Genomic DNA, 16,332 nt, shown 5'->3' with positions numbered 1-16,332 from the left:
AAAACATCACTTTGCCCCACTACGCATTCTAATATTATCTCCTCTGTGATTGGTCGAACTCGACATGAATATTCCACAGACCCGGAAGTGGGGCGGTTTCTGCTGTTTTGCTGTCGAGTCACCTCTGTGTCAGGATGGGGGAGAAGGAACCGCTATAATGCTGAAAAACCAAGGTTCCCGACGAGCGAGCGTCGTCAAGCAGGATAATTAGACACAAAGTCGCCGTTTATCTTCAACCACTGCGTCGTTTCTCTAACACTTTTGCCAAAATGATGGAAGAAATCGACAGGTTCCAAGTGCCTCCAGTCAACGGGGAGACACAGCCACTGGTAAGAGACGAAAAACAGATAACATACATGTTCAAAGCAAGTCATTCTCTGTTGAATGCAAACGGCACCGTCATTTATTTGATGTTTTGCTTGTGTGACATATACGGCGACCGCTGTACCGCCGAGCCTGCGTGTGATAGCAGGATAACGGAGAGCCGCAGGACTAGCTCTATCTGTGGGATGGGTGTAACGTTGATAATCCACAAGAAAGGATAGGGCGGCTCGGGATGGAGCATCGCGATAAAATAAAGCACTCACATTAAGTTAATCGTGGAGGAACTGGTCAGATAGGGAACAATTATTAATATTTAATGTGATTGACTTGAAAGTGCTTCCTAGCTCGTCAACATACAGTCCTGGTGATTTATTTTGAAGTGCCACAAAGCGTGGGGGTTACTCCACAAAGTCACAATTTAATACCATTTTATTAAAGATTCTTGTTTTTCACTTCACTATAATGTCCAGTTAAAAATATATCCTTGGTAACATGTTTTTATAATTAATATTTATAAACATTTTGTATTTTTTTATAATATCATAATATTTAGTAATATGTAGTTTTTGTTACCAAAGAAATGTTTTTGCAACGTTAATAACATTAGTTTTGCACACCTTTTTGGTAACATAAGAAATGTTTCTGTAACGTTAATGTGTTACAACATTGTACAATTTTGTTGCATGTTTTTGTAACATAGCAACATTTAAAACTTTATTTTGATAAGATAAGAAATGTTTTTGTAACATTAGTCAATTTTTCCTCTGTATTTGTAAACTTCCAGTAAATGGACAGACTGAAAGCTCATGTATGTAAGCAATATGGACAAAAGCCCCTCCCCCATTTAGGTAGACACATCTCGAAATGATGACACTAATGGTGTGAAACGCAATTACATACACAAGCTTTACCTCTCCTTACAGACTGAGCAACCAAACAACACTTATAATAGTTAAATAATACACCAGCAATAACTTATAATAATATTGTAGTAACGAAGGTAAATGCATCTGACTACAATCATATTCTTGAAAAACAAAAACAAAATTAGCTTGTTAGCATCAGTGTCTCACTGTTTTTATCCGTCATGTGGTGACGTGTGATTTTGGATCAGGGTCTGTGAGACCAAGTGGTCGCATTAATGGGAGCTTTGTGTCCAGATGATGCTGCACAGTGCAGCCCTGGTGATGATGATGATGATAGTCAGGTCGAGGAGGCCCCTTGTAAGAGAGAGAGAGAAGCCTCATCATGCCACGATTTATCACATGTCAATTCCCAAATTAGAATTCATTTAATTTCAAACATAAATGCATGTATTTCCGTGTTTGAATGCATTTATGTTGTAAGCTGTAAGCCCAACCATGCACAGGGTCTGGGTTGATATGGCCACCTATAAATAACTCAGGGCTGAGCTGAGCTTTTATTTCAGCAATCCAGCCCAATACACCATCCTTGTTCTCCACACTTCAAACAAGGCACTCTCCATTTCTCCACCAGCTGCCCCTTTTTAAATGTTTGCCTCAGGGGTTTAGGCAGAGGCAGAACTGACCCTGAGGGTAAGTCTCCAGCCCCCAAACTCCAGCAGAAATCACACTACACACTTTCTCAATCTCCAGCGCAGACAGTCTCCTTTTTAATGCAGCAGTAATAGCTCTTTCCCCCTGAAGATTTAAATGGTCTGCTCTCACATTTCAGCTAGGAATTGAATCCTGTTGCAGAGATACTTGGATCGTGCCTACATCTTGGACAGCTTGTTCACTAAAACACAGGCCCTCACTTCTACTTATCTTCACCATATCTGATTGTGTTACAATCGCAGTCGCCGTGGCACACATGACTGAGCATTCTAATGCTAATAACCTCATTGTGATTTCTAATCCACGTGAACGCACTTGGCACCTGGCTCCTTGTTGAAAATGTCACGCCCCGTGTCACACAAATTAAACAGCTATATATCAAATTTTTGAATAATTGTCTGTTAGCAGTGAAATGTGTTTGTCAGCTGTAAACATGTGAATTATTTATAATTATCCTATAATTAATAATTCACCCCAGGTTTTGAGGGTGATCACCCTGGTTAAATCAGTCTGACAGTTTGCCTTGCAACACATTGAGATTCCAGTTCAGTCCTTTTGACATTATCATTCATAAGGACAGCAGGCAACTGTTTTAGTGATCATCTGATGTACCAGTCTTCACTGCCATTGGTCAGTCGGAGGCCATGATGTATAATCCCCCCCCAGTGGCTCAGTGTTTGTGCTGTGTCAGCAACCTTGTGGTTCTTTATCACCAGAGGCAGCGAAGGAGTCTCTGGTCAAGCTGATGGAAATGATACACAGTTGTGTTGTGTACACATTATGTATTTGTGTGTGTGGGTGGGGTGACCTTGAGTGAGAGCAGATATAGTGTATGTGAATGTACTGTATCTTGAAGGTCAAGGCTACAGGTTTAACCTTAAATACACATACAAACGTTTGTCACTTCAGTTGTCACAGATAATGTTTATTATTATTTATTTGTAAGTGACCGTTATGGATTGTATATAGAAATGGATGTAGTCTTCCGGGTTGGAAAATGAACTCCCATTTTATAGCCCAAAGATTAGCAAATGACGGACGCCATGTCAAATTTTGTAGGATCACCTGCTATCAGGCACTATTGGGCGGTATACGGTGTGCCAGTGACACTGGCATCTTAAATGGTAACATAAATGACAACATTGACATTATGGTCTTTTGAAGAAGTCTTTGTATTAAGCACAATTTGGTTTTACAAACTCAGGAAGAATCTGCCATTTCCAACTTCTTCAACAGTAGTGATACATTTCAGGTTTGAAAAAAACCAAAACGAGACTTTTCTGTATTTCCTATCACTACAGTTGTGTCAGTGTAACTATTATTTAAAATGCATCTTCATTGGTCTCATGATTCTTTTTCGTTTCAATAATATAAATTATTTGATTTCATTCCATGATGAGTAACGGTGCATTATTATTATTGTTATTATTAATAATGCACATGACTACTTTTCCTCAATCATTATAAACGGCTAGGGATGCATGATATTGGAGTTGTTTCCGATATGGCTATGGCCAATAACTGATATGTATAATTCTTTCCCTGTGCCCCAACTGCAGAAGTCATTTAGTCTCTTCTGCAGTGAAAGTAACATAATATATGCATACTTTACATAAATAAAGCATAGAAATGAAGGAGGTAGCAGCCCATTCTATATTACTCATTAGTCATCTTAGCATGTTTGCTGGTGTGTGATAATACATTTTATAGCCAATGTTGGCCGATATCTATACATCATGCAGAAAATATCATGCATCCCTATAAAAAGTTAGATAAATATGAACTTCAATATAAATTAAAACATTTCTTTATGAAGTACCACCCCCAAAAACAAAACCAATGCCTCTCAGCAACCGGAAAAACAACAAGCAGTGTTACATGATTAGAATTGATTATGTGCTGCCAGGGAATCAATGCAGGACTGTCCATGTCCACAATGTCATGCATCTATTATTTTCACCATAATGTAAGTCAAGCTGCAGTGAGGGTCACTGACTAATCTCATTCGCTATGCTGCTGTCGTTATCAGCGTAAGCACTAGCAGCGGACATTTGTCTGTATGACATAGGCCAGCAATGATGTATTTCTGACTTAATTCACATTTTTAGCATTTATTTAGACAAAACATTTGACCACAGACTCCAAATGTAAGCTATTACACCTCAATTGGAGGTTTGCCTGGTTTATTGCAGGCTAGCTGCTTCTTGCAATCAGGAATTGTTCTCGATGTGGCAGGTAGTCCTGTGACACACAGCTCACTACGAAATCTCTTTAATTATTCACCGTATTAAGCTCGGCTGATAACATATCAAAGGGTTTTACTCTGACAGACAGTATGACCCTCCCTCGTTACTGTCCTCTGATCGGAGGGAAAACCTGTCGCAGAACAGAGAGAGAGAGAGAGCTCACGTTTGTGCTGGTTGAGTGGGAATACTCTGTGTGCTGTTCTTCCACAGCTTCTCTAACACTGCTCATCATAGCAGCTCTCATTAATTCATCTCAGTCAAGTGAACAATGCTTCATCACCAGATGAGGATGAGCGCCATTCAAGGTATATATGGCTACTGTGGAGTGCAGTGAAAATCCCGCCTGTCATTTATCACTCTTTCTTGTTGAAGGGAGGCCAATTAGAAGGTAACACTTAAGTAAAAGAAATTGCAATGATTGGCAGCTGATCGTGAATATTTGAAAATTGCCAACCCTTCGCTCTAATAACACTAAATGTTAAATAAGATATGTAAATGTGTTATGATAAGCAGCTTGTCTGTCAACATGCAACATGAAAACAATGTGGAGCACAAGCTTGTCATCGTCCATGTTAAACACTCATGAATTTTTCATTAGGAACCGTCATAGTGGATCCAGTGGTCTCATTAAATTGTCTGGAATATTTGTAATATTTCACAATAATATCACAAATGTGAGGACAGCTGTGCCTGGACAGCTATTTATCTCAGCCTTTTATCCAGCACATTGATTACAGTATTTTAGCTCAGTATTGGTATTGGTCTAATACTTCATATCAAAATGACTGCATCAGATATTGGTGAAATTTAAAACCTGCAAAAAGTCTGATATGATCCAAAAACCCTACACAACGGCTTCACTATGCACATACTGTAAAAGAAAGCCTGTAATTTGTTTAATTTGTTTAACTCTAGGAGCAGAATACTTATTATACTGGTGGCATATTATATTTTTAACATGGCTGGTTATGAATATGTGGTAAATGATGTGGTACAAATGTGTTGTTAACAGATTAAACTGTTCAGGGCTGATATCAATACCGATTATTGCTACTTAGTGACGCTGATGTATGATATTTCGAACTGATATACAGTTACGGTATAAATTTAAATCTGCCTAAATTTTTAATTATACAAATGCCAACACTAAACATTAGTTAAGCATTTTTTACTTTGAATTTGAATACACAATAATAATATAATTACTTATTATGATCATTGGTGCACTGATACCGATCTTTGGCAAAGTGCCTAATTTCAGCCCCCAATAATCGGCCAATAATAATTGGTAATTGGTCGACCCCTAGTCTATATGAATTTTCAATGGTACTTAATTCGTTTTGGCTCCAGCCATTACATTTTCTGAAATAATCCTTCTAGATGTGGCAGCTATTCCTATAGAGAGAGTTTTTGAAACAGAATTCCTGGTAGTCTGTGTCTGTGTGACCTGTGGAGTTTGTCAGAGTGCAACAAGGGAAGGCCTGTATAGGAACAGCATAATGCGGAGCTCTGTCAACATAACAGGCCGAGCACGGCCCAGCTCCCCTCTCTCACTCAGGGGAAACCACGTCTCCAACAGCAACCCCCTCTGTTCTCCCACGCCGGCTCCCTATGCCATCACTGCTCACACATAAAAGGGACAGAGCCAGAGACATAAGCAGAACACTTGAGGCTATTGATGCTGCAAACCAGGCAGCTATACTAGCCCATAGTCCTTGGGATATCTCGCCAGGGTATTTGACTCAAGCAGGTTCTTAAAAAAACAGGTTTTCCTGGCAATGTAAGCCAGTGGTGGCCCAGTGATAAAGTGAGGGTCTGTGCTAAGAACTGAGTTCACTGTGCCCTCAGGACTACATTCTATCCCACATGCCCAAATGAAGTATAGCACAAGTTAATTGCAAGTGTGTTAAACAATAAAGCAGCCCGAGTCCAGGTTTAATGTATGTCAGTGACTGAATTAGCAAACGGTGCAACGGTGACAAAGCCTGAAGACACAGATAATGGATTAGACATGAGATTGGACCAAAGTGAAGTATTGTAATGACAGTTTGATGTTAGCTGACCATAAAGTTAACTGTTTAAGGGACATAAACGCACAGGTTGTATTAACATTAACTGTTTGATTGACTTATTGATCGCAATGACTTAGTCATCAGTTTACAGCAAAGATACCAGTCGTCGTCCCCCCAACACAATTTGAGCAAAACAAAAATAACAGGATCTGTAAGTTTAAAACTTGTTTCTGCTGGTCTCCTTTTAGAGTGCCAAATAATTCCTCAGGGGACCTGGGAAGCTAATATTAGTTTTGGGAGGGTTTCACCAGCTGGGGAAGTGGGAAAGGGGGAGTTTAAATAATGATTTTATCTGCATAAAATGTTTTAGGGTAGTTATTTTTATAAGCTGCAGTGCATCCTTCATCGTACAAGCAAAACTATCAGACCTGACAGAGGGAGTGTGTGTGTGTACAGAGCAGAATTCACTTATAAAACTAAGTTTTGTTTGCACTTACTAGTGCATTGTTGCGGTTGTCTCCTGTCTTAATATAAAGAGAGCGTTGTGTGGTGCTGATAGCTTTAATCAGCTTTGTGTGAACTGTGTGGGAATTACTCTTGTGTTAATATTGTGTTTAATGAAAAAAATGAAATGACTGCTAATTGCAGTTACAATTATTAAACAGAAAGTATATACCGTATTCTATTAGCCAGTCTGTTTGTCAATGGTGTGGGATGTGTATCTTTAGCATGGTGCTAAATAAAAGAGAGTTTGTTTTTTGCTCGATCAAGAAAGGCCATGGGATAATAACATGTTAGCATTCGTTAATGGCATCATCATTTTCATCAGAATCAAATACTAACATGCTCTGATCTTTGTGTTTCTCGCCCCAGGACCCAGAAGCTTCTTCCACCTCAGAGACAAACCCAGACACCAAGGGAGAGACTGTGGCCATGAACTACAAACCCTCCCCACTGCAAGTCCAAATAGGTATCACAACCAACAGTTCAGCTACACACACAGTACAAACAAGGTTATCATGGTAACACATTTGAAATCAGTTGATAATAATTAGCATGTTAGATTATATCGCCTTTTTAATGACATTTCCTAGGGATATACTAGGTTAAGGGCCAAGGAAGAAATGCTTAATGTTTGGTATTATTATTAGATTAGATTTTCTGCATCAATATAAAACAATTGTTCATTTTTGTTGAAGTGAAAAAGTTGAAGAAACCGTACATTTTTTAATATTTCGTAAATAAAACCGTAAATTGTGCTTTTAAACTTTTCACACTTTTGCTGTATTGTGATCATTATTTTCACTGAAACCATTTAATTGTCTGAAACTTGTATCGTGAAAGTCATTGTGTTAAAAATATATATTTTTGAAAATGTAATTTTAATTGTAGACATTTTTAAATTCAGGTGAATTGTGCTATAAAATGAATAGACCAACACACTCTCATATTCAAGCATCAAACCCATACAAATCTGTGTTTTGTGGTCACTAAGTGAGTGTCATTGATGTTTTTATTAATGAACTCACATCCTGTGGTTGCTCAGAGAAACAGAGGGACCTTGCCAGGAAGGGATCAGTGAAGAATGGCACCGTGGGAAGTCCTGTCAATCAGCAACCAAAGAAGAATGCCAGGACAAGGTAACAGCTTCTTTTTCCCTCTTAAAAAATGTTTAAAGGGACATAGAATGCTTGTATCACACATATATGTTAGTTATGGAGGTCTACTTACATATATTAATTTGTTTTCATGATTAAAAACCTCCTAATCGCTGCAAACGAGCCGATCAAAATATCTCCTCACTGACGCTCTGGTCAGCCGCGCTGTTTCAGACCAAAACCACACCCCCAGAACGTGGACTGTGTTGTGATTGGCCAGCCAACGAGAGCTTTCCTACTGTCCTGTGATTGGCCAGGTACCTGGAAGTGACGTAATAGATAGGCCAGCTCTCAGATACACAGCTCCCCCTCTGGCACGGTGGATGCTCTGCATCTCAGCAGCTACAACGAGAGTAGTTCTTCTTCTTCTGCGGTTGAATGTACGCAACCGGATGTGCCCGGACTAGTGCCCCCACCAGGAGGCGCTACGGTGGTGAGAGGAGTGGTGAGGATTTCTGATGACGACATCAAATTAAGGAAGTGCCGATCCGCTTTGCAGAGCCCAGGAAAACAATACAACACTATTTTCTCAGCAGTGGCTGAACTGTTTATTCTGAAACTTTAGGGTTTCATAAACGAGGTAATGACGCAGATACACACACAAACGCAGCGTTAATTGGAGCTTCCGGTCTATGTCGCCTTTAACTCAAACACATTAATCACCATCTTAAATAATATGTTTTCATATTTGCTGTTCAAAATGTACGTCGACTGCACAGCTCTGGTAACCATCACTGCAACAACCAATCAACGCTTCTTCTTTTTTTAAATGACCAAATGAAAAGACTCTCAATTAAGTTTTAATTTTAGATAGAGCTGCAACTATCGGTTATTTTCATAATCGATTAATCCGTCCACAACCCAAAATGATTAACTATTAATGATTTCTTTGTTATCCAGAGCAAAGAAATGAAGAAAATACTCACATTTAAGAAGCTTAAACAATTGGAAATCTCATTTTAAACCGATGAATCCATTATCAAAATAGTTGTCGATTAATTTAGTAATCGATTAATAATCGGTTCATCGATTAGCTGTTCTGTCCATACAGAAATGGCATTTTATGGGATTGAAACTGGGAAAATCTTAAAGAAAAAAAAATGAAAGAGTGGAAGCACCATTGCCTAAACCATCCTAACTCCACTGTATTGACAACTGACTCATCTGTCTAATCCCACTTCTTAATGGATTAGTGGAAATATAAGGAAAGCTACCAACTGGTCTGAACCCTGAGCCCATGAAGCAGAAGGATAATCTTGGGATGTCTGTAGCTTGAAGGCTACGCATGAGCCCCAAGTGCTGGCTTTCTGTGGCCTTCAAAGACAGCAGTGTTAAACTCAGTGCAGGTATCCTGTTTTGGCTAAAACTGCTGCTGTGTTTCGCTCTTTTTTTGACATGAAGTGTTTGTGCTTTGTTGGTGTTTTAAGTAAAGAAGGTATTCTGTCTGTTTTACTGTGTTGAATATTTCATGAATGCATCTTTTTTTTTCTTAGGTTGGTGGTGCCAAACAAAGGATACTCTTCTCTCGACCAGAGCCCAGATGAGAAACCCCTGGTGGCACTGGACACCGACAGGTACTTCATATTTGTAAATCACTCAATCGATCCATCAAACTTTATTTGTATTACACTTTTCTTGCACATTAAATGTAATACACCCATGGTTCTCAAACTGTGGTATGTGTACTACCTGTGGTACGCAAGCTTCCTCTGGTGGAAAATCAGAAATACTGTTCTACAGTATATACCAGGGTATGTGAGCAGAGGAAGTGCATAGAAAATAAAATAAATAACTAAATTAATAACTATTATGAAATAATAATGATAATAATAATTATAATAAATGAAATATTAATAATTAGAGTGACCTTAACTCTCGCTCCATCTCTATTTTCCCAGGTGTTACGTGGTATAAACCTTTGAGAACCACTGTAAATACACAATGCTTCACAGATGCATGTAGATCAAATTATACAACAAACATTCAGTACACTCACACACACAAGGGCCAGAACTGATCATTAAAAAAAGGCAAAAAAACACACACAAAAAGAAGTGGAGGAAGCCCTGTCTCACCAGTTTGCAAATGAGGAAACACCAAAGGCAGATCCATATAAAAGTACATGGATAAAACATTTAAAACTAACAAAATCCTAGTTATAATAATAAATAAGTAAGATAATAAGAGGCAGACTCAAAGTAATATACAATAACTAAAGGGACGCATAAGTAGATAAAGATTCCATTAAAAGTACAAGAACAACATCTTTTGGGGATGACCTAAAATAAGAGAAAAGAAAACTTGCTTGATTGTTTAGTTGGACTGACTCTGTCATGATGGTACATTAATTCATAAAGCAACATGGGGAATAGGGATCCTTAAAAAGGGGCAAAGCCTCTCCCAGGGCTCAGGATTAGAGGGTAGCATGGTGAGGATTTTAACTGGGGAAAAGCGGCTCAGAGGGAAAACTCGCAGGTCTGCATTTGACAAGATAAGTCCCACCCTTTGTGTCCTCCGTGTGCAGCTACACGAGGGAAACGCTGTCATGTGAAATGCGCACTCTGGTCTGGAAGCAAACCAAGCTTACATCATGTGTTGCATCATACAGCGTACACCCACTGACGAGTGTTGTGGCCCAGAGTGAAGCAGAAAAACCCATTTGTCTATTGTCCACAGTTTCCATTCACATGCACAGTGTCCCTGTGTTCTGTTTGTTTATACTCATGTGACAGAAAAGCACCATTAGCTGCACTAACATGCTGTTATTTATTTTGTGTAAAAGAGCCACTTAGTGTGTGTGTGTGTGTGTGTTCACTTAAAGTTGTGTGTACTGCAGTATGTCTGTTCATTCATTTCCATGGAAATCGAAACACTGCAGCATATTGTCTCCACGGGTTATAATGTAAAATCAATAGCACTGAAATCAGTGAACATGGTGTGTTTTCTATTGGCCCTATCTACAATTAGCTAAAGCAGTGGTGGCCTATATGGCAAAAATATCATCACAGTTTTTCCAGAATAAAATCACCATCACTTTTTTTTAAGTTAACCCTAACCCTAACGCAAGCTACGTAAATACATAGCTCTAACAGAAAAACAACATATAACAGAGCATTTAGGCCAAAGAACATTGACAAAGAAGAACAATCGGTCTCAGAATGTTTATAAAATATTATTTTCATTTCCCGTGTCGTGAGAGTGTCACCCCGAAGCAGCTACAGCTTCTGCCCTGGAGGAAATATCTCCCCTGTGCTTTGTGGTCTATAAGCTAAGCAGGAACGCTAACACAAGTCCTGTTGCACTTCAGCATGCATGCTATTTCAAACATATACACATACATCTTAACTAAAAGGTTAGGAAAATCACCCACAGTCAGTGATTTATGATGTAGGATTAGAATTAGAATTATAGAAAATATCGAAATCACAATTTCAGTCAAAATAATCTCAGTTAGATATTCAAAACCGTTCAGCCCTAAACTATAAGGACCACATAATCACCACAGTCAGTTTCCACTAGATCCCGGTCCTTTCAAGGTGGTATTATTGATCAGAGCCTGATTGTTTGAGTCCAAACGACGCTAACGTCTCTTGTTTTTCCAGTGACGATGACTTTGACATGTCCAGATACTCCTCATCAGGATACTCCTCAGCCGAGGTGAGATGTCTGAGGGACCAGGTATCTATGCACACGTTATATTGTAGTTTATACACTTTCACCCCCACCAAGTGTCACCACCTGATCACCCACTCCCATCTTCACTGCAGGTACATGTACAGTATGTGCACCCATTGTTAGAACACTCTTGACGGATGTTTGTAACGATATGTCCCCATTTCTCATTCAAACAGGTTGATTCCTGTTCATGTCTTCCACTTGGATTTTCTTGTGTGTGTTTCAGCCTCTTGGCTTTTTCCATTACTACCTGAGACCTGTTTGTTTCCTGTGTTACTGCGTTCACTTTCTGCACAGATCATTTGAGTCATTCCGAGCGTCAAGTTATTTGCTGCTAATATCGTCTTTCTTTGGCATCTATAGCAGATCAACCAGGACCTGAACATCCAGCTCCTCAAGGACGGTTACCGGCTCGATGAGATCCCCGATGATGAGGACCTGGATCTGATCCCACCTAAAGCAGTTAACTCCACCTGCATGTGCTGCCAGGCTGCTCCCTCCACAGCCTGTCAGATCCAGTAGCGCCACCATCATGTCCCGCAAAAACTCTTCTGCCTGCCGCCATCACTGAGGCTGACTACTGACCGGAGCGGCCGCAAGGAGGAAAAACTATCAGCTCACAACGGCACAAAGGAAAAAAAAAAACTTTATAAATGCTATAAAAAGTTTGAAAAAAAGAGTCAATGTGTACAGTACCTGTGCACGTTCCTCCTATGGTAGGATCTGTGCATCTTACTTCTGCGATGTTGGTTCAGCGGGGACTTGACTGATGGCAGAAACTTTACCTCTAATGACAACGTGTCGCTCTTGTTTCTCCTCCGTTTGGCTTCCATCTCATGCGTGTGGATATTTCGGTTTGCAAGGACCATAAAGGATTTGGAAGGAACAGGAACAGCTCAAATGGCAGCGGATGACAGGAACTCTACCAAATGCATGTTATGGTGACAAGGTCCCATCATTGGTAGTGAGCCTCCGATGGGAAGAACTCTTCCTGCTCGATGGTAAACTTTAACGGATAAGAAGAGATCGCAAAGTACATTACTTTAATTTACTCTCTATTTTTTCCCCTGCACCTGCTTTCTGCCTGTACATGTGTGTCTGACATGACGACACGTATGTGTGTCTGATTATGTCCTGGGCAGTCGTGCTAAACCATAATGTTACAAATGCTCACAATCACATGCGCTCAGCTGCCATACCGCATATTATTTGAGGGTTAGGGTTTGCCAATTCTAACAGAAGACAGGTTCGAACGACCCTTCCTTCACACCTACAGGTCATTTGTGATCACCTTTTAACCCAAACTGCATGTTTTAGAAAAATCTGGAAACCCCATGACAGACTAGAGCTGTGCAGCTTCACTCTCTCATCACTTGTCATTCATCTATAATCATTTAAATATGAATTAGAACCTTTCCTTATTGACATAATGGGAAATTAACAAGCAATGTTACGTTGCCAAAAATGTATCCGTGCTGTTACTGAATTGCAAATGTCATTGACATTGCGATTGTTATGTCAACACCCCATAGCACAGGGAGGGAGAACATGCAAACTCTTCACTGCAAGGTCCTGAGTGAAGTGAGGTTAAAAACCCAGAACCTTCTCACCAGGTGGTGTCATTCCTAACCACTGCACCACCGTGCTCCCCCACTCAAGGGTTGCAGTGCTTAATCGTTTCACATTCAGTTAAAAGAAACGGACAACAAATAATTTAGCATGATGCCTGTGAACACTAATGTCTGTTGACCAACCTGTTTTTATTTTTTGTTATTGACCCCAAACACATCATTGTATTAATGAGATACTGTGTGAGGTGCACTTTTAGAACATTAAATACGAGTCACATTTAGGCTGACCCACTGCAGCGTCAGTAGATGTAGTGCTTTAGGAACAATAATGGCAGGAACAGCTCATGAGTTAGTGTGTGTGTTCTTGTGTTTACGTTAGCCCACACGTGAGAGGACGTTTTAAATGATCACAAACGCAAATGCCACTGGTGAATGTGGTCAGAAAATAAGTCAGTGGACAAAACTCTTTGAATATGTGCAGATTAGGGACGCGCGATATTATCGGCAAATATGATATGACTAGTGACTAAAAGAGGAGGCCTAATAGGCGGGAGAACATCAAAAAGCCCAATATTGTGCTTCCCTAATGCAGATACATTGAAAACTTCGGAGAATGTTTACAAAGTGGTTCCATTTTGCCAGGATGGAAATGAAAAAGGATGTTTTATTTTTTCAAGAAATATCAGTGGACTTCAGTGGTTTAAACCTTAAATGTTCTGTTGGCAGTGTATTTGTTTTGTATGTTTGTACAGTCACGCTCACTCCACCATCAAAATTGGTCGGATCCACACGTGGACATGTAGCACCATGATGTTTAAAAGGGAGTAGTCTTTTGTTTAGCTACTGAATGCATTTTTTAATGTTTACATGATTCAAAAGACATATCCACAGCTCTGCAGACATCAGCAGACGTGAGTCATGTGAGTCTGCTTGGTGAAAGATTAGGCTGGGTTTCCCAAAAACACCGAAATAATTGCCGATTTTACACATTGTGGCTTCCATCTCTTTAAAATGACTTCAACTTGGATCGGGTTGAATTCATCTTATGGGAAGGAAAGATAGCTTTTCATGTAACGACACTTCTAAGCATGTGTGCACTTTACTTCATGGTTGTTTTTGTCACACTAATGCTGTAACGTACACTGGGAGACAGAGACAGAGACAGAGTGTGGACAAATGCTTTAACCCGACGGGCAGGCAGAGTCATGCACAGCAAAGCACAGCAGTCCCGATCAGGCAAGGGCAAGGCAAAAATCCAAAACAAGGAAACAGAGCAATGCACACAGGGAATTTAAACCAGGGACAGGAACTTGGAACTGTGAGAGTCGTTACCCCATGACAACGCTCTACATGGTGTATTTGTGCACACAAAGCGCGGTTAAAAATGAAGTAATACTATGTGTACGACTGATTTACTGTGAAACAAATACGACGGAAGTGCTTAACGGTAAATGTCGCCGTGTTTGTTTGGCGACGGCCATCTTGGAATCCCAGTCGAAAGTCTGTTCTGGCTACAAATGTCGTGCGCCAAAAGGTCTGTAGCCAAAAGAAAACGGGAACAAAAACAGCGTCTTGACAAATGTAGTGTTTATAAGGGATATGAAATACTGTGCGCGTCTACAATGCAAACAAAGTCCTTGTGATTCTTCTTTTCTTAGCGAGTGTTTTTGGGAAACCTGACTGTGTGTCACGTCCGATCTGTAAGAAAATGCGCGACACAACCGCCGCTTCGTCAGTGACGCTACATCGGATTTACAAAAGTACACATTTGTTGCAAATAAGGTGCCATAATGTGTAGATAGTGTATTACGTAGAAATGCAACAAATGGCACAGTAGGTCATGTTTAATGTCAACAATGCATCTGTTGAAATGTGTGTTAGCCCAGACGCTGTGTACACTACAGCACCATATTAACAATGAAAGACTGTATATCAAGACTGTGCTGCTTCTTTTTAGTTCTTTTTTTTTGAACATGAACCTCACCCTGTCACATTCACACAGATAGGTTGTGCACTACTCCTGCCCAGTGTTGTGTCACGTGGGCCGTAGCTTCGCCAGAGTTTAGGAAACTAAAGTAACACTTTGTAACAAGCTATTTATTTCCAGTCGCGTGTGTTTTAATTTATTTTTCATGTATGGGAAATACTTCATAAAAAAACAGATGCTTTTTATTTGTCAGATGTTTATTACCATGGATTGTGTACTGGCTCCATTTAGATTTTAACTGTCGAAGTTCTGTGTATAGTGCAACATATGGAAAAAAAATAAATATTAGATATCTGAATTATGACGTTGCCACATGCTTCTGTAATTTGCAATTGTACGTTTTTAGTCTTTTTCATCATCGTCATTTTCAGACGTTGTGTTGAGTGAGTGAGTGAGTGAGGTTTCCCACTAGCCAAGCAGCAGGCTTCCATCCGTCTGTATAGGAATAGCACTTCTGCCCTGCCTTTAATCTGTCTCATCATATTTTGTCATTGCACCACCTAGTGGCGTTAAGAAGTACGCCTTCACTAACAAACATTGTTTCATTTCCATGAAGGGTGTGGTCTACATTTGCTATACTCTGACACAATGAATTGTCGGGGGCCGCTTACTCGTAGGGATGCAACAATTATTCCATGAATCGATTATTAATTGATTACTAAATCAACTATTTTTAATCAGTAAAACAAGCTTTCCGATTTTGAATATGTTTGGTTTGTGGACAAAACAAGACATTTTTTGATCAACATTTTTACAACATTTTGTGACATTTTACAGACCAAACAAGTAGTCGAGTAGCCCTAGTTTTTAAAAAACAGCAACTTATGGGCTGGTGACGTAGGCAACAATACTCATTACTAAAATTCTTCTCCTGATGCACCTGCTAATGCAGCTACATGCTTCGTTGGCTCTAACGGTCTCAGTTTGCACTTCCAGACTAAAATGCAGTCCTGGAGTTGTCAAATTAAAAAGCAGCGTTTTCTAACTAATCTGTTCTCAGAGCTTGTGGACGGGCGGGCGTATCTGTAGCATCATCTCTGCATCGTGATACTAACAATGAGTAATGTGATTGTAGCCTCAGTCAGTCCAACACTTCTAACACTTCTAACACAAACTGCTGCTGTGTGAAACAGTGAGGCTGCCATCCACACACACACACACACACACATTACATTAACACAGTATCTGGTGGTGATGTGTTGTTAGTCACTGAAGTGAGGTGAATGAGTGTGTACTCAGACAGAGTGAGTAGTTGGGGTGGGGGGTATTTGTGATTAGCTTG

At 39.9% G+C, this 16,332-nt stretch overlaps 1 protein-coding gene across 2 annotated transcripts; it reads left to right on the top strand.

Moving 5' to 3' along the window:
- The first annotated feature begins 87 nt into the window (after window positions 1-87).
- On the top strand, window positions 88-15,348 carry fam219aa (family with sequence similarity 219 member Aa). Of its 2 annotated transcripts, none has more exons than XM_044024351.1 (6): window positions 88-329; window positions 7,033-7,129; window positions 7,706-7,799; window positions 9,311-9,391; window positions 11,420-11,474; window positions 11,856-15,348. In XM_044024351.1, the coding sequence occupies exons 1-6, from the start codon at window positions 270-272 to the stop codon at window positions 12,012-12,014; spliced, it is 546 nt and encodes a 181-aa protein (XP_043880286.1). In that variant the 5' UTR covers window positions 88-269; the 3' UTR covers window positions 12,015-15,348. The 2 variants fall into 2 exon arrangements, with proteins under 2 accessions (XP_043880286.1, XP_043880285.1); XM_044024350.1 differs by having other exon boundaries at window positions 11,420-11,495.
- The last annotated feature ends 984 nt before the right edge of the window (window positions 15,349-16,332 follow it).

This window comes from Solea senegalensis, linkage group LG4, assembly GCF_019176455.1.
Source record: "Solea senegalensis isolate Sse05_10M linkage group LG4, IFAPA_SoseM_1, whole genome shotgun sequence".
NCBI classification, from domain to species: domain Eukaryota; kingdom Metazoa; phylum Chordata; class Actinopteri; order Pleuronectiformes; family Soleidae; genus Solea; species Solea senegalensis.
Note: the sequence above shows the minus strand (reverse complement) of the source record. Positions and strands in the feature narration are given on the sequence as shown.

Coding starts and splice junctions, on each gene's coding strand:
- fam219aa (XM_044024350.1), top strand. CDS start 270: ATGATGGAAGAAATCGACAGGTTCCAAGTGCCTCCAGTCAACGGGGAG. Junction 9,392..11,419: donor GTGGCACTGGACACCGACAG/GTACTTCATATT, acceptor TTGTTTTTCCAG/TGACGATGACTTTGACATGT. Junction 11,496..11,855: donor TGAGATGTCTGAGGGACCAG/GTATCTATGCAC, acceptor TGGCATCTATAG/CAGATCAACCAGGACCTGAA.